At 52.4% G+C, this 23,690-nt stretch overlaps 1 protein-coding gene across 1 annotated transcript in view; it reads right to left on the reverse strand.

The window, feature by feature from the left end:
- CD79A (CD79a molecule) overlaps positions 1 to 23,690 on the reverse strand; it is a 51,319-nt gene that overhangs the window by 22,798 nt on the left and 4,831 nt on the right. The window contains exons 2-3 of the mRNA XM_075606507.1: positions 20,274 to 20,639; positions 18,441 to 18,559 (exon numbers count right to left, since the gene is read on the reverse strand). Of these exons, the coding sequence (XP_075462622.1) occupies positions 18,441 to 18,559; positions 20,274 to 20,639 (485 nt within the window). The remainder of the gene's footprint in view (positions 1 to 18,440; positions 18,560 to 20,273; positions 20,640 to 23,690) is intronic.

The following is a 23,690-nucleotide window of genomic DNA, read 5'->3' on the forward strand; positions in this document are numbered from 1 at the left end:
GAGAGAGACAGCCTGAGGGGGAAGAGAGAGAGAGACAGCCTGAGGGGGAAGAGAGAGAGAGACAGCCTGAGGGGGAAGAGAGAGAGAGACAGCCTGAGGGGGAAGAGAGAGAGAGAGACAGCCTGAGGGGGAAGAGAGAGAGAGACAGCCTGAGGGGGAAGAGAGAGAGAGACAGCCTGAGGGGGAAGAGAGAGAGAGACAGCCTGAGGGGGAAGAGAGAGAGAGACAGCCTGAGGGGGAAGAGAGAGAGAGACAGCCTGAGGGGGAAGAGAGAGAGAGACAGCCTGAGGGGGAAGAGAGAGGGAGACAGCCTGAGAGGGAAGAGAGAGAGACAGCCTGAGAGGGAAGAGAGAGAGAGACAGCCTGAGGGGAAGAGAGAGAGAGAGACAGCCTGAGGGGGAAGAGAGAGAGACAGCCTGAGAGGGAAGAGAGAGAGAGACAGCCTGAGGGGAAGAGAGAGAGAGAGACAGCCTGAGGGGGAAGAGAGAGACAGCCTGAGGGGGAAGAGAGAGAGAGACAGCCTGAGGGGGAAGAGAGAGAGAGACAGCCTGAGGGGGAAGAGAGAGAGAGACAGCCTGAGGGGGAAGAGAGAGACAGCCTGAGGGGGAAGAGAGAGAGAGACAGCCTGAGGGGGAAGAGAGAGAGAGACAGTCTGAGGGGGAAGAGAGAGAGAGACAGCCTGAGGGGGAAGAGAGAGACAGCCTGATTGGGAAGAGAGAGAGAGACAGCCTTAGGGGGAAGAGAGAGAGAGACAGCCTGAGGGGGAAGAGAGAGAGAGACAGCCTGAGGGGGAAGAGAGAGAGAGACAGCCTGAGGGGGAAGAGAGAGAGAGACAGCCTGAGGGGGAAGAGAGAGAGAGACAGCCTGAGGGGGAAGAGAGAGAGAGACAGCCTGAGGGGGAAGAGAGAGAGAGACAGCCTGAGGGGGAAGAGAGAGAGAGAGACAGCCTGAGGGGGAAGAGAGAGAGAGACAGCCTGAAGGGGACGAGAGAGACAGCCTGAGGGGGAAGAGAGAGACCGCCTGAGGGGGAAGAGAAAGACAGCCTGAGGGGGAAGAGAAAGACAGCCTGAGGGGGAAGAGAGAGACAGCCTGAGAGGGAACAGAGAGACAGCCTGAGAGGGAACAGAGAGACAGCCTGAGGGGGAACAGTAAGACAGCCTGAGGGGGAAGAGAGAGACAGCCTGAGAGGGAACAGAGAGACAGCCTGAGGGGGAAGAGAGAGACAGCCTGAGGGGGAAGAGAGAGACAGCCTGAGGGGGAAGAGAGAGACAGCCTGAGGGGGAAGAGAGAGACAGCCTGAGGGGGAAGAGAGAGACAGCCTGAGGGGGAAGAGAGAGACAGCCTGAGGGGGAAGAGAGAGACAGCCTGAGGGGGAAGAGAGAGACAGCCTGAGGGGAAGAGAGAGAGAGACAGCCTGAGGGGGAAGAGAGAGAGAGACAGTCTGAGGGGGAAGAGAGAGAGAGACAGCCTGAGGGGGAAGAGAGAGAGAGACCGCCTGAGGGGGAAGAGAGAGAGAGACAGCCTGAGGGGGAAGAGAGAGAGAGACAGTCTGAGGGGGAAGAGAGAGAGAGACAGCCTGAGGGGGAAGAGAGAGAGAGACAGCCTGAGGGGGAAGAGAGAGAGAGACAGCCTGAGGGGGAACAGAGAGACAGCCTGAGGGGGAACAGAGAGACAGCCTGAGGGGGAAGAGAGGGAGACAGCCTGAGGGGGAAGAGAGGGAGACAGCCTGAGGGGGAAGAGAGGGAGACAGCCTGAGAGGGAAGAGAGAGAGACAGCCTGAGAGGGAAGAGAGAGAGACAGCCTTGAGGGAAGAGAGAGAGACAGCCTGAGAGGGAAGAGAGAGAGACAGCCTGAGAGGGAAGAGAGAGAGACAGCCTGAGAGGGAAGAGAGAGAGACAGCCTGAGAGGGAAGAGAGAGAGACAGCCTGAGAGGGAAGAGAGAGAGACAGCCTGAGAGGGAAGAGAGAGAGACAGCCTGAGAGGGAAGAGAGAGAGACATTCTGAGAGGGAACAGAGAGACAGCCTGAGAGGGAAGAGAGGGAGACAGCCTGAGAGGGAAGAGAGGGAGACAGCCTGAGAGGGAAGAGAGAGAGACAGCCTGAGAGGGAAGAGAGAGAGACAGCCTGAGAGGGAAGAGAGAGAGACAGCCTGAGAGGGAAGAGAGAGAGACAGCCTGAGAGGGAAGAGAGAGAGACAGCCTGAGGGGGAAGAGAGAGAGACAGCCTGAGGGGGAAGAGAGATACAGCCTGAGGGGGAAGAGAGAGACAGCCTGAGGGGGAAGAGAGAGACAGCCTGAGGGGGAAGAGAGAGACAGCCTGAAGGGGACGAGAGAGACAGCCTGAGGGGGAAGAGAGAGACAGCCTGAGGGGGAAGAGAGAGACAGCCTGAGGGGGAAGATAGAGACAGCCTGAGGGGGAAGAGAGAGACAGCCTGAGGGGGAAGAGAGAGACAGCCTGAGGGGGAAGAGAGAGACAGCCTGAGGGGGAAGAGAGAGACAGCCTGAGGGGGAAGAGAGAGACAGCCTGAGGGGGAAGAGAGAGACAGCCTGAGGGGGAAGAGAGAGACAGCCTGAGGGGGAAGAGAGAGACAGCCTGAGGGGGAAGAGAGAGAGAGACAGCCTGAGGGGGAAGAGAGAGAGAGACAGCCTGAGGGGGAAGAGAGAGACAGCCTGAGGGGGAAGAGAGAGAGAGACAGCCTGAGGGGGAAGAGAGAGAGAGACAGCCTGAGGGGGAAGAGAGAGAGAGACAGCCTGAGGGGGAAAAGAGAGACAGCCTGAGGGGGAAGAGAGAGACAGCCTGAGGGGGAAGAGAGAGCCAGCCTGAGGGGGAAGAGAGAGAGAGACAGCCTGAGGGGGAAGAGAGAGAGAGACAGCCTGAGGGGGAAGAGAGAGAGAGGCAGCCTGAGGGGGAAGAGATAAAGAGACAGCCTGAGGGGGAAGAGAGAGAGAGACAGCCTGAGGGGGAAGAGATAAAGAGACAGCCTGAGGGTGAAGAGAGAGAGAGACAGCCTGAGGGTGAAGAGAGAGAGAGACAGCCTGAGGGGGAAGAGAGAGAGAGACAGCCTGAGGGGGAAGAGAGAGAGAGACAGCCTGAGGGGGAAGAGAGAGAGAGACAGCCTGAGGGGGAAGAGAGAGAGAGACAGCATGAGGGGGAAGAGAGAGACAGCCTGAGGGGGAAGAGAGAGAGAGACAGCCTGAGGGGGAAGAGAGAGAGAGACAGCCTGAGTGGGAACAGAGAGACGGCCTGAGAGGGAACAGAGAGACGGCCTGAGAGGGAACAGAGAGACGGCCTGAGAGGGAACAGAGAGACGGCCTGAGAGGGAACAGAGAGACGGCCTGAGAGGGAACAGAGAGACAGCCTGAGAGGGAACAGAGAGACAGCCTGAGAGGGAACAGGGAGACAGCCTGAGAGAGGGAAGAGAGACAGCCTGAGAGAGGGAAGAGAGAGACAGCCTGAGAGAGGGGAAGAAAGAGACAGCCTGGGAGAGGGAAGAGAGAGAGGCGAGAAAGAGAAACAGCCTGAGAGAAGGAAGAGAGAGCCTGAGAGTGGGAATAGAGAGACAGCCTGAGAGAGGCAAGAGAGAGAGAGACAGCCTGAGAGAGGCAAGAAAGAGAGGGAAGAGAGAGAGACAACCTGAGAGAGGGAAGAGAGAGAGACAGCCTGAGAGAGGGAAGAGAGAGAGAGACAGCCTGAGAGAGGGAAGAGAGAGAGAGACAGCGTGAGAGACAGCCTGAGAGAGGGAAGAGAGAGAGAGAGCCTGAGAGAGGGAAGAGAGACAGAGTTTATAAGGGGTGGTTTATTCTGTGGGAACGGCACCGGAAAGAGAGCGCCCGAGATGGAGAATATGGAGCAGCATCTATACAGGGACCACAGCAACAGCTGTGAGACCGCTTGGGACGGGAGAGACAGCCTAAGTCTCTCAGGCTCTCTCTCTCTTCCCTCTCTTAGGCTGTATCTCTCTTCCCTCTCAGGTTGTATCTCATCCCTTCTCTCAGGCTGTCTCTCTCTCTCTCACTCTCTTAAGCTGTCTCTCTCTCTCTCTCTTCCTCTCTCAGGCTGCCTCTCTTTTCCCTCTCAGGTTGTCTCTCTTCCCTTCTCTCAGCCGGTCTCATTCTTCCCTTCTCTCAGACTGTCTCTCTTACTTCCCTCCCTCAGGCTGTCTCTCTCTCTTCCCTCTCTTAGGCTGTCTCTTCCTCTCTCAGGCTGTCCCTCTCTTCCCTCTCAGGTTGTCTCTCTTCCCTTCTCTCAGGCTGTCTCTCTCTCTCTTCACTTCTCTCAGGCTGTCTCTCTCTCTCTCTCTTCCCTTCTCTCAGGCTGTCTCTCTCTCTCCCCTTCTCTCAGGCTGCCTCTCTCACTACCCTCTCTCAGGCTTTCTCTCTCTCTTGCCTCTCTCAGGCTGTCTCTCTCTTCCCTTCTCTCAGGCTGTCTCTCTCTCTCTTCCCTTCTCTCAGGCTGTCTCTCTCTCTCTCTTCCCTTCTCTCAGGCTGTCTCTCTCTCTTCCCTTCTCTCAGGCTGTCTCTCTCTCTTCCCTTCTCTCAGGCTGTCTCTCTCTCTTCCCTTCTCTCAGGCTGTCTCTCTCTCTCTCTTCCCTTCTCTCAGGCTGTCTCTCTCTCTCTTCCCTTCTCTCAGGCTGTCTCTCTCTCTCTCTTCCCTTCTCTCAGGCTGTCTCTCTCTCTCTTCCTGATTGGCCATTAGTCTGGTTGCTTGGATTCCTCGAGACGGCAGAGGTCAGACAGCTTCATCTGTGGTTTCCTGGCCGACTATGCGACTGTACGTCTGGCAACATCTGTATATTAAGTATTTTAATCAACCTGGCACACAAGGGGTTAACGTTGGTGACAGATTTGTCTTAAAAATACAAGAATAGTTGTGATGGCCTTGTTAAACCCTTGAGCAGACCTAGTTTTATAGGACTGATTATCTAGAGATAAGGACGTTTGCTTTTTTTTAATGGGAAGATTTAAACATGGCTTCCCTGACATTAGAATAAACAAGACCCTTTTAACTATATCTTTAAAGACTTTGTTTGTGGGGGGCTGCAAAGTATCAGGTGTCGTGGCTAAGAAGGTACTCCAAAAAGAGTAACTTTATTAAATATGCAGAAATCAGCAATTTGCAAGGATAGCGAATAGATATTTGTAACCGTTGCGATTGCACGAATCAAATGATGCCAAACACTTGATGATTAGGAGGTGTCAAAGACAAATTTCTGTTTCCCCTGCAGAAATAGATGTTATGTGGCCCTACATATTTTATTTTGGGGGGAGTGCCCAGACGGCCCGTGTCTTTGTTTCTATAATACTAAGTTATAAAGCCTTTTGAGGCAAACTTTTAAGATTCAACAGGAAGGTTTTTTCTTTAAGTTGTAAATGTCAGCCAGTTACAGAACGGGCCGAGCGCTTATAGGTCTTTCCATGGGGAAATTAGAATTAAACAGAGGTGTGTTTTGGGAGCAGACACGTGAATTCTCACGTTTCCTGCGCCAGTGACCTCTCTGGGAAGGACCTATGACATCTATGGTAGCGTACTGTATAGCGATTTCTGCTTATGTATATTCTGTTATTTTAAGAACCTGTGTGCATATAACCGTATGTTCTTGTAATAATCTTTTTCTGGAACCCAAGCATTGTATTTTTATATATTAAAGCCAAACATGAATAAGTGATACTTTGCGCTCTGATTAAACTGTTAAACACTTTGTGGAGAGTAAATGTAATTTTTGGACACATTTTTGCTACAATAGATTTTTGTGTGTTATGGGGATAGTTTTTCTTTATTAAACAGGGACCGGAGACTGCAAATAATGACATATTCGATATGTCTTTGGTGGTGACAGCGGGATAAATATATACATTGTAACAGAGTAAATATGAGTAAATATGAACTCATGGAGAGTACCTTGCTCAGGAGAAAAGTGAGTTGGCTAGGGTAGCCGTGTGTATTAACCCTGGTTGCATATCGAAGTCACATTCTCACCTGTGTGCTGTCCGTGACAGGTGGTATATGGGGACGGATGGAGGGGAGATATTGTTCATTTGAGGGACCTTGCGTGGTGAAGATTGAATCAGCTAGATCAGGGGGGCGCAAACTTTTTTCCCTGCGCCCCCCTGACGGCTGTCCCCTCACTCCCGCGCCCCCCCCCCCCCCAACTTACCCGCGCTCCCGCGTAATGACGTCACGTTGCCATAGCAACGTGATGTCACATGACCTCGCAGCGTCATTTTGACGCCGCGTTGCCATGGCGCCGCAGGGAGGAAGCCGCCGGAGCCACGGTAAGTTAAGTTTACAGAGGCCCTGCAGCTCCCCCGGCACTTAATTTAAGTGCCTTCGGGAAGCGCGCGGGACCTCTGTAAACCCCGCGCCCCCCGTCGGCAGTGTCGCGCCCCCCCTGGGGGTCGCGCCCCACAGTTTGCGCACCGCTGAGCTAGATAGCTGTGTGTATTAACCCTTATCCCATATAGATGTCACGTGCTCACAGGTGTGCCGTATGTGACAGCGCCAAAAAAAGGCACTAGAACCAATACGAACATAAATTCCAGGACCATCCCGACATGATGGTAATGAGAACAGTGTCTCACTTAAGGTCAAAGGTTGTCTCTGAATTCCATCTTAAAATCGAGAAAATTGCATCATTTAGACGTAGTTAGGGCGATGAAAATCTATCTCCAACAGATTTAGCAAATCCTCACGCCTATGTATACTCTTCGAGGAACCTAAGGAAGGTCAAGCGACCTCTGAGATGACAATTTCAAGGTGGATAAGATCCGCTATCCAAGAGGCTTACAAGGCTGCATGGAAACCGTCCTCTACTAGGGCCATGCATCCTGGGCAGATAGAGCCCAAGCGCCTGCCCAGGAAAAGGGCCTCCATCTGGTCATCAATACACCCATCTGCAAGGTATCACCGATAGGGTCTTCAAGCTTTGGCTGATGCCAGATTCAGCAGAAACCAATGGTTCCAGGTTCTCCGCCAATGAACAGAATTTCTCGGGGAAGTCCCAGCTGATTGTGCGGCCATAGAGGACGCTGGAGAAAATAGGAAACGTACCTACCGATGTTTCAGTTTCGTCACGTCCTCTATGGCAGGATATTTCCTCTGTGCTTCTTGGCCAGCTTTCATAAAGAAATAGGGGAGACTTGCGGGGAGAGACTACACCTCCTTTCTACCCCCGTGTCCTGCCCCAGCTTAAAGGAGGAGCTATCAGCTGTTTTTGGGCTGCCATAAAGGACTCGAAGAAACCAAAATATCAGTAGGTACATTTCCAATGTTTTCCCCTTCGCTATAAGATGTAGAGTTACTCTGCATAAAACAAAGTAATGGTACTATGTACCCCATAATACCATCATACTACCAGCACTAGCCACAGCAAAAAAGTGCTTTCGCTTATAGCAGGGGTTCTCAACAACAGTCATCAGGACCCCTAACAGGTCAGGTTTTCACGATATCCCTGCTTCTACACTTGTGACTCAGTCGAAGATTGAGCCACCTGTGCTGAAGCAAAGACTGATTTAGCCACCTGTGCTGAAGCTGGGACAGATTGAGCCACCTGTGCTGAAGCAGGGATAGATTGAGCCACGTGTGCTGAAGCAGGGACTGGAGTTGAGCCCCCCGTGGGATTTACACGAGGAAGGGAAGGCTGTCCTGCCAGTTACAGAACGGGCCGAGCGCTCAGACTTCCACATTCTCATTTTCAATGTTAACGTTATCTATCTCTGGACAGTACAAGGTATTACACTTCCTTATACACGCGGGTCCTGCAATGTATCGTCGCTCTGTATGTTTCCAGGATGGTAACGGGGAGCATGCTCGGCTAATTGCTGATCACTTACATCACACGTGGGGATCACGTGTGATTATCTTCGCCTGGCGCCCGGGCTTGCGGCCACACGAGGTGTGCCAACTGATGTGACATAGAAAAAAGGATATGTATAACAAGAGGCGCCTGTTGATAAAAAAGGATATATTTCCAACCAGTTGGATAGCCAGGGATAGGCTCCAGATGTAGTGATGTGCTTAAAATAAGAGAGAAACACAATACATAGCGTGATACTGTATGACAAAAAAAGGGGGGCTACATAAAAACACACAACATATATAACTAATAAGTATCAGCTGAGATACAAGGTGAATACTAATATAAAAACATTTAATAAACATATAATGGTAACAGGACATATAAAAAATAAAAAACGTGGTAAAAGGACAATAAAATGCCGAATAGACACACTGCTGCAACGGGTGAACTGCCCACTCACTGGACGGCAGATGTAAACAGGCGGTGGATAAATCTGAGAGTATCTCCTCTCTGCTGCTCAGACAGCTGCTGCAACCGATCCGGTCTGTAGATAGAGCGTTGCACACGCCCACCGGCGTGTGTGAGTGGAACTTCTCTCAGCAGGCAGTGCAGGACGTGCAGATAGCTTCAAAACGGCCACAGCAGATTCGCTTGGTGTAAATGACTGAACGTCTGCTTGAAACAGCTGATTCGTCACCTGATCCGCTCGGGGAAGTGGGAAGCAATCTGATGCGACAGTGGGAGTCCAAAAGGGGACCTGATGCGACAGTGGGAGTCCAAAATTGCCACCCTACGCGTTTCGAAAGCGTGCTGAACCCCTGAGGAAGAAAGCAGCACGCTTTCGAAACGCGTAGGGTGGCAATTTTGGACTCCCACTGTCGCATCCCACTTCCCCGAGCGGATCAGGTGACGAATCAGCTGTTTCAAGCAGACGTTCAGTCATTCACACCAAGCGAATCTGCTGTGGCCGTTTTGAATCTATCTGCACGTCCTGCACCGCCAGCTGAGAGAAGTTTCACTTACACACTTTCACTTTCACTTACACACGCCGGCGGGCGTGTGCAACGCTCTATCTACAGACCGGATCGGTTGCAGCAGCTGTCTGAGCAGCAGAGAGGGGATACTCTCAGATTTATCCACCGCCTGTTTACATCTGCCGTCCGGTGAGTGGGCAGTTCACCCGTTGCAGCAGTGTGTCTATTCGGCATTTTATTGTCCTTTTACCACGTTTTTTATTTTTTATATGTCCTGTATACCATTATATGTTTATTAAATGTTTTTATATTAGTATTCACCTTGTATCTCAGCTGATACTTATTAGTTATATATGTTGTGTGTTTTTATGTAGCCCCCCTTTTTTTGTCATACAGTATCACGCGATGTATTGTGTTTCTCTTTTACTTTAAGCACATCACTACGTCTGGAGCCTATCCCTGGCTATCCAACTGGTTGGATATATATCCTTTTTTATCTACAGGCGCCTCTTGTTATACATATCCTTTTTTCTCTGTTATCATCCTGACCAGGGGGTCAGAAATTGTATTTCGGGCAGCCCCTTGCATGTGGATTATTATCCCCATCTAAGGTTTTACAATATAAATTGTTTTAACTTTCAAGTTAGCGCTACTTAATCTGTGTTTTTTTAACTGATGTGACATGTCTTACAAAAGGACATCCCATGAGAGATGTACACGCGACTACAACGTCTCAAATCTTCCCGCCACGTCTCAAATCTTCCCGATACGTCTCAAATCTTCCCCCCACGTCTCAAATCTTCCCGCCACGTCTCAAATCTTCCCGCCACGTCTCAAATCTTCCCGCCACGTCTCAAATCTTCCCGCCACGTCTCAAATCTCCCCCCCACGTCTCAAATCTTCCCGCCACGTCTCAAATCTTCCCGCCACGTCTCGAATCTTCCCGATACGTCTCGAATCTTCCCCCCACGTCTCGAATCTTCCCCCCACGTCTCAAATCTCCCCCCCACGTCTCGAATCTTCCCCCCACGTCTCGAATCTTCCCGCCACGTCTCAAATCTTCCCGCCACGTCTCAAATCTTCCCGCCACGTCTCAAATCTTCCCGCCACGTCTCAAATCTTCCCGCCACGTCTCAAATCTTCCCGCCACGTCACAAATCTTCCCGCCACATCACAAATCTTCCCGCCACGTCACAAATCTTCACGCCAGGTCACAAATCATCCCACCACGTCACAAATCTTCCCGCCACGTCTCAAATCTTCCCCCCACGTCTCAAATCTTCCCGCCACGTCACAAATCTTCCCGCCACGTCACAAATCTTCCCGCACGTCTCAAATCTTCCCGCCACGTCACAAATCTTCCCGCCACGTCTCAAATCTTCCCGCCACGTCACAAATCTTCCCGCCACGTCACAAATCTTCACGCCAGGTCACAAATCTTCACGCCAGGTCACAAATCTTCCCATGTCGTCGTAAATTTTCCCACAACGTCACAAATCTTGTGAATTTGTCACCAAATGCATCAGTGCAAATTAGTGCCACCAAAATGCTGGAAGTCACTGAAACACAGTGGAGTGTGACACATAGGGACACCTTTGGGGTGGAAAGCCCAGAATGAAGGTGTGACACGGAGGGACACGTTTGACGGCACACCGCATGAAACATGCACACACCTTGTAGAATAGTATGGTCCCGGGGAAGACGGCACACAGCATGTAACACGCACATCGCATGTAACACGCACACAGCATGTAACACGCACACAGCATGTAACACGCACACAGCATGTAACACGCACACACCTTGTACAATAGGAAGGTCCCAGTGATGACGTCGCAGTGATGGTGAAGGGGTACCCAGGCCAGTAATAAAGGTATTTGGCCCGACTGGGTGCTCCGAGCCATATTGGGGAATTGTGTGTCAGCTCTGCAACCCAATTGGGGCATCTAACTGCATGTGTAATAAAGATATGTGTGAGTTTTTACTGTTCCAGGAGTGCTACCCAGCCGAGATGTGCAAGGTGTGAGTTTCAGGGGTGCTACCCAGCCGAGATGTGCAAGGTGTGAGTTTCAGGAGTGCTACCCAGCCGAGATGTGCAAGGTGTGAGTTTCAGGGGTGCTACCCAGCCGAGATGTGCAAGGTGTGAGTTTCAGGAGTGCTACCCAGTCGAGATGTGCAAGGTGTGAGTTTCAGGGGTGCTACCCAGCCGAGATGTGCAAGGTGTGAGTTTCAGGGATGATTTTATGGTAAAATGTTGTCAGGGTGTGTTTGGGTAGAAGGGGCCAGTGTTGTGGGTTACCCCGAAACATGCACTCAGGAATCTCCCCAGACTCCTGAGGACATGAGGAACACAGACCACCGGCTAAAATCCTCCCTAGAAAGCAGTTTGCAGCTCACTGCCAAATCTCCCTGCTTCAGCACAAACCAGGGCAGCAAGCCTGGGCAGGGAACTGGGTTGCATTACAGGTCCCGGGGTATGCCCAAATCCCAGAACCCAGTGAGGGGTTCCGTACCTCTCTCACCAGATATAAGGTGAAGAGAGTTATAGGGGTTTTTAAGTTAACATGTAGAGTGCCAGCTCTGCAGCCCGGTATTGGCTGCAGTGCTGTGAATGTGTTATACTTGTCTGTGTGTGTCCCGCTAGGTATAAGGGGACCATATTAATACCCTGAGTGAAACTGTATGTGTTGTAACAAGTAATGTATCAGTTATGTATCATGTGTTTCACTGCCAACCGCAGAAAGGAAAAGAGTTTTTAAAACACGGCAGCCTGCTGCAAAGCATACACAGGCGGCACACTTAATTCGAGTACGGCTCATTCCGCAAGCCGGGATATGTCCCGGCTTGCGAGCCGCAATCCCTCAGCGTGCCGCGCATCACCGATGCGCGGTCACGCATCATAGGGTGCCTGTGCCGCCTGTACGCGTGCCCAGGGCTCCCCGAGGGAGCCCTGGTGTCGCGCGGATGTTAGGACGGTGGCGGGACATTCCGGGGGACCCGGCGGACCCGGTAAGGAGAGGGGGAAGCCCCGATCGGCGGGCCTCTCCTCCGAGGCTTCGGCGCGCGCCCGGCACCCTCCGGCGCGCGCCAGGTTACTGCTGCGGCCGAGAACGGGCAAATGCTCGAATAAACTCGGCCGCAGCAGTATAAGCAGTGAGCTAACTTTGGCTGGGAGCATCCTAGAGCGCTTAGTTTTGAGGTGAGCGCTGCTGAGGTAAAACCATTAAAAAGGTTAACACGCAATTTTTATAAAGCCTTATAAAGATTGATGAATTAAAGTTACCCTATTTTAACATTATAGACATAAGGGGATTTTTCTTCAGGCATCCAGAACAGGAGGTAACACTTAAGGTGTAAGTACTTTGCTTTAAAATGCATAGCAGGAAATCCCAGTGAGTAAGCAATGCATAATTTAGACTCGAGCTTCAAGGGCCATCCAGGACATAGAGGTGTTGAAACTTTTGTTAGCAAAGAGGGGAGAAGGAAGAGACCTTCAATAAGCCATCCTGGCAAATGGCTAACAGTCAAAGGATGGGAAAAGGGAAGGGGAAAGGGGAAAGGGAAGCTCCCGCATCAGCAAAAGTAGGGATAGTATGTGAATCAAGTAACACACAGACTGGTGCAATAGAGGATATATACTATAGTAACAACATAAACAGACAGACAAGTTCCTCCTTGAATGCACTCAGAAAGGTAAATCAGAGTGATATGGTTGATACCGTTAAAAACCTTTTAATCACCAATATAAGTAAAAACATCTTGTATAGAGGGGAATGGTAGAAATAGTCCCAGACCAATCCCTTTTGACAAACCAAGAGAAAATCTTCCCAAGTATATATACGGAAGATAGTGAAAATGACAATGCACCACCTAGATGTGGGCTACAAAAACTGCAAAGTGTCACCAATATGTAACTTCAGACTTGAAAACCAGTCCTGTTGACAGGAATTCTATTGTCAAAAATCAACACACCTAAGGAATGGTATGTTGATACTGGATCTGAAGAGGTGGTACATTCACAGTTGGTGGGTCATTGGGTCATAGAATAACCCCTATACACATATAACTAGACCACAAAGAGTGTGGGTGTATGTCAACTCCAGAACAAAATGAAATCAACAAAAAATGTGAAAAGTAATACATATAACATAAAGTAGATACAAAACCACATACATAGCTAGTAACTACTTGGCTTGTGAATAGTGAGCTCTGCGTAGGGCAAGCACAAAGTGTGCTCTGCTAATGCCCTGAGGCACGGTTCAGTGACCGTATCCAGTTATAGCCTCAGAATAGTATAACACAAATAATGCAGAGGTCACTGAGTGGAGTCTCTGCCGGGTGGAAAAACAGAGACTCGCTGAGTGGAGTCTCCCAAGTTGCTGATCAGTCCAGACTCTCCGGCACTGAGCCGGCAAGGGGTGTAGCATACCAAGTGGGGAAAGATGGTGTTTGTCGCACATGCTGAGTTGCGATACTGAAGCTTTGTGCCAGGCTGCGTAGGACTGGCGAACTCCAGGATAGGAGGGAATATTTAGTTCCCATGCAGAGGTTGGCTGCAGAGCTTAGAGATAGGAATGTTAACCCTAAAAGAAGCTGTGCAGCCCCTCCGGTAACAGATTCACCTAAGATCCATCTAAGATTCATCATGTGGTAAAGAGTTCCATCTAAGATCTTCCCTGTAACAAGATGTAACAATGTAACCAGTAAGTGTATTTTCGTAGTATTTTGTAAATCCAGCTGTGAATGTTCATTGTGTAAATAAATTACAATTTATTTTATCTTTTGCTTTGCTCAATCAAAGGATCCGGGTATTAATGTATTAAAAGTGCTGTCCTCCCGTGACAGACACACAGCATGTAACACGCACAAAGCATGTAACACGCACACACCTTGTAAAGTAAGAAGATCACCGTTATGACGGCACACAGCATTTAACACGCACACAGCATTTAACATGCACACACCTTGTACAGGAGGAAGGTCCCCGGTATGATGGCACACAGCATGTACTGTAACACGCACACAGCATGTAACACGCACACACCTTGTACAGGAGGACGGTCCCCGGTATGACGGCACACCACGTGTACTGTAACACGCACACAGCATGTAACACGCACACACCTTGTACAGGAGGAAGGTCCCCGGTATGACGGCACACCGCGTGTAACACGCACACACCTTGTACAGGAGGACGGTCCCCGGTATGACGGCACACAGCATGTAACATGCACACAGCATGTAACACGCACACACCTTGTACAGGAGGACGGTCCCCGGTATGACGGCACACAGCATGTACTGTAACACGCACACAGCATGTAACATGCACACACCTTGTACAGGAGGAAGGTCCCCGGTATGATGGCACACCGCGTGTAACACGCACACAGCATGTACTGTAACACGCACACAGCATGTAACACGCACACACCTTGTACAGGAGGACGGTCCCCGGTATGACGGCACACCGCGTGTAACACGCACACAGCATGTAACACGCACACACCTTGTACAGGAGGAAGGTCCCCGGTATGACGGCACACAGCATGTACTGTAACACGCACACAGCATGTAACACGCACACACCTTGTACAGGAGGAAGGTCCCCGGTATGATGGCACACCGCGTGTAACACGCACACAGCATGTACTGTAACACGCACACAGCATGTAACACGCACACACCTTGTACAGGAGGACGGTCCCCGGTATGACGGCACACCGCGTGTAACACGCACACAGCATGTAACACGCACACACCTTGTACAGGAGGACGGTCCCCGGTATGACGGCACACCGCGTGTAACACGCACACAGCATGTAACACGCACACACCTTGTACAGGAGGAAGGTCCCCGGTATGACGGCACACCACGTGTAACACGCACACAGCATGTAACACGCACACACCTTGTACAGGAGGAAGGTCCCCAGTATGACCGCACACAGCATGTACTGTAACACGCACACAGCATGTAACACGCACACACCTTGTACAGGAGGACGGTCCCCGGTATGACGGCACACCGCGTGTAACACGCACACAGCATGTAACACGCACACAGCATGTAACACGCACACAGCATGTAACACGCACACAGCATGTAACACGCACACAGCATGTAACACACACACACCTTGTACAGGAGGAAGGTCCCCGGTATGACGGCACACAGCATGTACTGTAACACGCACACAGCATGTACTGTAACACGCACACAGCATGTAACACGCACACCTTGTACAGGAGGACGGTCCCCGGTATGACGGCACACCGCGTGTAACTCGCACACACCTTGTACAGGAGGAAGGTCCCCGGTATGACCGCACACCGCGTGTAAAACGCACACAGCATGTAACACGCACACACCTTGTACAGGAGGAAGGTCCCCGGTATGACCGCACACCGCGTGTAACACGCACACCGCGTGTAACACGCACACAGCATGTAACACGCACACACCTTGTACAGGAGGAAGGTCCCCGGTATGACCGCACACCGCGTGTAACACGCACACAGCATGTAACACGCACACAGCATGTAACACGCACACACCTTGTACAGGAGGAAGGTCCCCAGTATGACCGCACACAGCATGTACTGTAACACGCACACAGCATGTAACACGCACACAGCATGTAACACGCACACACATTGTACAGGAGGACGGTCCCCGGTATGACGGCACACAGCATGTACTGTAACACGCACACAGCATGTAACACGCACACAGCATGTACTGTAACACGCACACAGCATGTAACACGCACACAGCATGTAACACGCACACAGCATGTAACACGCACACACCTTGTACAGGAGGAAGGTCCCCAGTATGACCGCACACAGCATGTACTGTAACACGCACACAGCATGTAACACGCACACACAGCATGTAACACGCACACACCTTGTACAGGAGGAAGGTCCCCGGGATGACCGCACACAGAATGTACTGTAACACACACACAGCATGTAACACGCACACAGCATGTAACACGCACACAGCATGTAACACGCACACACAGCATGTAACACGCACACACAGCATGTAACACGCACACACCTTGTACAGGAGGAAGGTCCCCGGGATGACCGCACACAGCATGTACTGTAACACACACACAGCATGTAACACGCACACAGCATGTAACACACACACAGCATGTAACACGCACACACCTTGTACAGGAGGAAGGTCCCCGGTATGACGGCACACAGCATGTAACACGCACACAGCGTGTAACACGCACACACCTTGTACAGGAGGAAGGTCCCCGGTATGACGGCACACCGCGTGTAACACGCACACAGCATGTAACACGCACACAGCATGTAACACGCACACAGCATGTAACACGCACACAGCATGTAAAACGCACACAGCATGTAACACACACACACCTTGTACAGGAGGAAGGTCCCCGGTATGACGGCACACCGCGTGTAACACGCACACAGCATGTAACACGCACACAGCATGTAACACGCACACAGCATGTAACACACACACACCTTGTACAGGAGGAAGGTCCCCGGTATGACGGCACACCGCGTGTAACACGCACACAGCATGTACTGTAACACGCACACAGCATGTACTGTAACACGCACACAGCATGTAACACGCACACACCTTGTACAGGAGGACGGTCCCCGGTATGACGGCACACCGCGTGTAACACGCACACAGCATGTACTGTAACACGCACACAGCATGTAACACGCACACAGCATGTAACACGCACACACCTTGTACAGGAGGAAGGTCCCCGGTATGACGGCACACAGCATGTAACACGCACACAGCATGTAACACGCACACACCTTGTACAGGAGGAAGGTCCCCGGTATGACCGCACACCGCGTGTAACACGCACACAGCATGTAACACGCACACACCTTGTACAGGAGGAAGGTCCCCGGTATGACGGCACACAGCGTGTAACACGCACACAGCATGTAACACGCACACACCTTGTACAGGAGGAAGGTCCCCGGTATGACGGCACACAGCATGTAACACGCACACAGCATGTAACACGCACACACCTTGTACAGGAGGAAGGTCCCCAGTATGACCGCACACAGCATGTAACACGCACACAGCATGTAACACGCACACAGCATGTAACACGCACACAGCATGTAACACGCACACAGCATGTAACACGCACACACCTTGTACAGGAGGACGGTCCCCAGTATGACCGCACACCGCGTGTACTGTAACACACACACACCTTGTACAGGAGGAAGGTCCCCAGTATGACCGCACACAGCATGTACTGTAACACGCACACAGCATGTAACACGCACACACAGCATGTAACACGCACACACCTTGTACAGGAGGAAGGTCCCCGGGATGACCGCACACAGCATGTAACACGCACACGGCATGTAAAACGCACACGCCTTGTACAGGAGGAAGGTCCCCGGTATGACGGCACACCGCGTGTAACACGCACACAGCATGTAACACGCACACAGCATGTAACACGCACACAGCATGTAACACACACACACCTTGTACAGGAGGAAGGTCCCCGGTATGACGGCACACCGCGTGTAACACGCACACAGCATGTACTGTAACACGCACACAGCATGTAACACGCACACAGCATGTAACACGCACACACCTTGTACAGGAGGAAGGTCCCCGGTATGACGGCACACAGCATGTAACACGCACACAGCATGTAACACGCACACAGCATGTAACACGCACACAGCATGTAACACGCACACAGCATGTAACACGCACACAGCATGTAACACGCACACACCTTGTACAGGAGGAAGGTCCCCGGTATGACGGCACACAGCATGTAACACGCACACAGCATGTAACACGCACACACCTTGTACAGGAGGAGGGTCCCCGGTATGACCGCACACAGCATGTAACACGCACACAGCATGTAACACGCACACAGCATGTAACACGCACACAGCATGTAACACGCACACACCTTGTACAGGAGGACGGTCCCCAGTATGACCGCACACCGCGTGTACTGTAACACGCACACACCTTGTACAGGAGGAAGGTCCCCAGTATGACCGCACACAGCATGTAACACGCACACACAGCATGTAACACGCACACACAGCATGTAACACGCACACACCTTGTACAGGAGGAAGGTCCCCGGGATGACCGCACACAGCATGTACTGTAACACGCACACAGCATGTAACACGCACACAGCATGTAACACGCACACAGCATGTATCACGCACACAGCATGTAACACGCACACACCTTGTACAGGAGGAAGGTCCCCGGTATGACGGCACACAGCATGTAACACGCACACGGCATGTAACACGCACACACCTTGTACAGGAGGAAGGTCCCCGGTATGACGGCACACAGCATGTAACACGCACACAGCGTGTAACACGCACACACCTTGTACAGGAGGAAGGTCCCCGGTATGACGGCACACAGCATGTAACACGCACACAGCATGTACTGTAACACGCACACAGCATGTAACACGCACACACCTTGTACAGGAGGAAGGTCTCCGGTATGACGGCACACAGCATGTAACACGCACACAGCGTGTAACACGCACACACCTTGTACAGGAGGAAGGTCCCCGGTATGACCGCACACAGCATGTAACACGCACACGGCATGTAACACGCACACACCTTGTACAGGAGGAAGGTCCCCGGTATGACCGCACACAGCAGCAGCAGGACACCCTCAGCTGTGATGATTCTGTTCTTGGTCGACTCTCCCATATTCAGGAACATGTAAGGAGCAGGCTCTGAAATAACGATACTCTCAGCACAGGGAGCACAGGGAGCACAGGCTCTGCACAGGGAGTACAGGCTCTGCACTGCACAGGGGGGCCCGGGCTCTGCACTGCACAGGGAGCCAGGCTCTGCACTGCACAGGGAGCCCAGGCTCTGCACTGCACAGGGAGCACAGGCTCTGCACGGAGTACAGGCTCTGCACTGCACAGGGGGGCCCGGGCTCTGCACTGCACAGGGAGCCAGGCTCTGCACTGCACAGGGGGGCCCGGGCTCTGCACTGCACAGGGAGCACAGGCTCTGCACGGAGTACAGGCTCTGCACTGCACAGGGGGGCCCGGGCTCTGCACTGCACAGGGAGCCAGGCTCTGCACTGCACAGGGGGGCCCGGGCTCTGCACTGCACAGGGAGCCAGGCTCTGCACTGCACAGGGGGGCCCGGGCTCTGCACTGCACAGGGAGCCAGGCTCTGCACTGCACAGGGGGGCCCGGGCTCTGCACTGCACAGGGAGCCCAGGCTCTGCACTGCACAGGGAGCCAGGCTCTGCACTGCACAGGGAGCCAGGCTCTGCACTGCACAGGGAGCCAGGCTCTGCACTGCACAGGGAGCCAGGCTCTGCACTGCACAGGGAGCCCAGGCTCTGCACTGCACAGGGAGCACAGGCTCTGCACTGCACAGGGAGCACAGGCTCTGCACTGCACAGGGAGAACAGGCTCTGCACTGCACAGGGAGCACAGGCTCTTCACTGCACAGGGAGCCAGGCACTGCACGGGGAGCACAGGCTCTGCACTGCACAGGGAGCACAGGCTCTGCACTGCACAGGGAGCACAGGCTCTGCACTGCACAGGGGCCCAGGCTCTGCACTGCACAGGGAGCCCAGGCTCTGCACAGGGAGTACAGGCTCTGCACGGCACAGGGAGCCAGGCTCTGCACTGCACAGGGAGCACAGGCTCTGCACTGCACAGGGAGCCCAGGCTCTGCACTGCACAGGGAGCACAGGCTCTGCACTGCACAGGGAGCCAGGCTCTGCACTGCACAGGGAGCACAGGCTCTGCACTGCACACTAATACAGGCTCTGCACAGCACAGGAGCCCAGGCTCTGCACTGCAGAGGGAGCCCAGGCTCTGCACTGTACAGGGAGCCCAGGCTCTGCACTGTACAGGCTCTGCACTGCACAGGGAGCCCAGGCTCTGCACTGCACAGGGAGCCCGGGCTCTGCACTGCACAGGGGGCCCAGGCTCTGCACTGCACAGGGAGCCCAAGCTCTGCACTGCACAGGGGGCCTGGGCTCTGCACTGCACAGGGAGCACAGGCTCTGCACTGCACAGGGAGCCCGGGCTCTGCACTGCACAGGGAGCACAGGCTCTGCACTGCACAGGGAGCCAAGGCTCTGCACTGCACAGGGAGCCTGGGCTCTGCACTGCACAGGGAGCCCAAGCTCTGCACTGCACAGGGAGCCCGGGCTCTGCACAGCACAGGGAGCCCAGGCTCTGCACTGCACAGGGAGCCCAGGATCTGCACTGCACAGGGAGCCCAGGCTCTGCACTGCACAGGGAGTCCAGGCTTTGCACAGCACAGGGAGCCCAGGCTCTGCACAGCACAGGGAGCCCAGGCTCTGCACTGCACAGCACAGGCTCTGCACGGCACAGGGAGCCCAGGCTCTGCACAGCACAGGGAGCCCAGGCTCTGCACTGCACAGCACAGGCTCTGCTCTCTCTCCTCTCTCACCTTTCACTCTCAGGTATGTCCCACAGGACCTGTACGCCTCGTTCCTCCAGGTCACGCTGCAGATATACAGGGCGCTGTCATTCCTCTGTACTCCCAGGATTAGGAGGGTGCTGGACGTGTGACCTTTGACCCTGCCTGCTTGGTATGGGGCGGTGTCCGTGATATTGGTGCTGCCAATTTCATTGTCCTGCCGCAGGATCTGAAACCACTTGACCTCCGTATCGCCGGTGACCTCCGTATCGCCGGTGACCTCCGTATCGCCGGTGACCTGAAAGCCACAGGGCAGCTCGGCCTTGTCCCCAACTATGACCGACAGCGAGGAGGGAACCACCACCATCATCCTCCTCCGGTCTGAACACAGCTGCCCTGGGGGCACAGAGGGGCAGAACGTTGGGTGGGGTGCAGATAAGGACCACCCGACCCACCCCTTCCCTTGCTATGAAGTATCAGGCCCCATTTGATTCCTGGGACAGTGACAGAGAGAGAGGGGACAGTGACAGAGAGATAGATAGAGGGGGGGGACAGTGACAGAGAGAGAGAGAGAGGGGACCGTGACACAGAGAGAGAGAGAGAGAGAGAGAGAGAGGGGGGGGGGGGGGCAGTGACAGAGTGGAGGAGACAGTGACAGAGAGAGGGGAAAGGTGTGGAGGTGTGTGAGAGACACAGGCAGACACAGACAGAACTGGAAGTCCCCGGAGATTAAACTGTGCCAACGATGTGAGCTAGGAGAGGACATCTCATCTCTTGTCTTGTCTTGTCTTTTCACAGGTAAAAACATATCTCAAATTGTCTGTCTGTCCTGCAATCATCATATCCTGGTGTGTCTTAATTTATTTAGTCTTTCAAACCATTTGCTTTAACGTCCCTCACATGTGCTAATTAAGTTGTTAGTCCAGCCAGGTGACTTTGTAAGAGTATATAAGTAAACTCACAACAGCCATTGCTGCTAAGCAGAAATGCTTTTAAGTGGAAAAAGTGGACACCATCTACTGAAAAAGTGGACACCATCTACTGCTTCTGATTCCTGCATTTGAACTACGCTGGAAAGGATGATATCATCTATACCAGACTGCACACCTCCGCACGTTACTATTGCTGTGATGCCACCTTTACTTTTTATATTTGCTGTGACCTCACTTATTTTCAAATTATTCACTTCCTTCCACCAGCCTCATCATGTCTCTAACTCTATTCATATATCTCCATCTCTCCTTACTTCACCACTTCACAGTTCACATGAACTCCTTTCTTACCTGCGCCCTCTGTCACCCCACAGCTATACCCCCTTCACTAAAACACACCCCTACAAATCATCCTCACACATTCTCTTTCTGTCCATGCTTCTCCTCCTCGCTTCTGGGGAAATCACTCCCAATCCTGGTCCCTGCCTTATTTCTACTTGCTCTCGTCCTCGCCTTCCACATGCAACTTTTACTCCTTCTGGTGTAAACCCCTCCAACCTCATACCCATCCCCTGCCACCCTCCCTCCTCTCTCCCTTTCTCCTGTGCCCTTTGGAATGCTCGCTCCCTCTCTAACAAGTTCCTCTCTGTGCATGACTTCTTTCTCTCTCACTCCCTGCTTCTCTTTGCTATAACTGAGACCTGGCTCACTCAGTCTGACTCTGCTCTGGCAGCTGCCCTCTCCTATGGTGGCCTTTCCTTCTCCCACACTCCGCGCCCTGATGGCAGGGGTGGAGGCGTGGGGCTCCTGCTCTCCTCTGTGCCGTTACCGAACCCTTCCTATTCCTCCATCTCTTGCTTTTCCCTCATTTGAGGTTCACACAGTCCAGACCTTCTCTCCTCTCCCGGTCCATGTGGCGGTCATCTATCGCCCACCTTCCTCTACTCATCCCCCTTCTGCCTTTCTCTCTCACTTTGAATCCTGGCTCTCTTTCTTTCTCTCCTCAGACTCCCCTGTTCTTCTCCTTGGGGACTTCAATTGCCACATTGATGACCTCTCTCTCCCTTGGGCTTCCTGCTTTCTCTCTCTAACCTCTTCTTTTGACCTTCAACAGTGGACTGAAGCCAGCACCCACAAGGATGGCCACTACTTAGACCTGGTTTTCACTAAAAAAACTTCTCTCTCTCCGATTTCTCCATTTCCCCTTTTCCTCTCTCTGACCATCACCTCATCTCATTTTCTCTCTCTTGCTTCTCTCCATCTCCATCTCGCCCTCGTTTTTGCAGAAACCTGCGCTCTATTAACCTACCAGCTCTTGATTCCACTTTACGCTCCTCCCTCTCCTCTCTCAGTTCTGCTTCAGACCCTGACAACCTGGTCAGGAAGTACAACTCTGCCTTATCTTCCTCTCTTGATCTTCATGCCCCGCTTTCTCTCTGCCGTCCTCGCCCTTCTAACCCCAGACCCTGGCTAATCACCCACACACGCATGCTGCGTTCCTCCACTCGTTCCTCTGAACGCCTCTGGAGGAAATCTCAGACGCTTTATGCTGTCCTGTTTCAACTCTGCCCTCTCTCAGGCTAAACAAACCTACTTTTCATCACTAATCAACACACACAAGTCTAACACACGCCAACTCTTTTCTGTCTTTGACTCTCTCCTCAGACCACCCTCAGCTGCCTCCTCTTCTTCCTCCATCTCACCTCAGGACTTTGCTGACTTTTTTAAGGAAAAGGTGGAATCCATATGTCAGAACATCCCATCTGTTGCCTCCTCCCATCCCACACTGCTTCCCAACTCTCCTCCTGCCTTTCTTGACTCTTTTTCCGCTATCTCAAAGGAGGATGTGTCACTGCTGATCTCCTTTTCTCCCTCTACCACTTGCCCTCTTGATCCCATTCCCTCCCATCTCCTAAAACCTCTTGCTCCTTCTATAATCCCTATGCTCACACAGATCTTTAACTCTTCCCTCTACTCTGGTACCTTTCCATCCTCCTTCAAGCATGCAACCGTTATACCATTACTCAAAAACAGCAAGCTTGACCCTACCTGTCCTTCTAACTATCGACCTGTCTCCCTCCTGCCTTTTGCCTCCAAACTCCTTGAACGTCTTGTATTCTCTCGATTGCTACACTTTCTCAACACCTATTCTCTTCTAGACCCTCTACAATCTGGCTTCCGCACTGTTCACTCTACTGAAACAGTCCTCACTAAAATAACTGACGACCTCCATGCTGCCAAAGACAGAGGTCATTACACTCTGCTCTTACTACTCGACCTCTCTGCAGCATTCGACACCGTGGACCACCCTCTTCTCCTTCACATTCTCCATACTATTGTTATTCGGAACAAAGCTCTATCCTGGAACTCATCCTACCTCTCCTATCGTACTTTCAGTGTCTCTTTTGCCAACACCTCCTCCTCCTCTATTGATCTTTCTGTGGGGGTACCCCAGGGTTCTGTCCTGGGACCCCTTCTCTTTTCTCTTTACACACTCTCTCTAGGTGACCTAATC

This window comes from Ascaphus truei, chromosome 6 (genome assembly GCF_040206685.1).
Source record: "Ascaphus truei isolate aAscTru1 chromosome 6, aAscTru1.hap1, whole genome shotgun sequence".
NCBI lineage: Eukaryota > Metazoa > Chordata > Amphibia > Anura > Ascaphidae > Ascaphus > Ascaphus truei.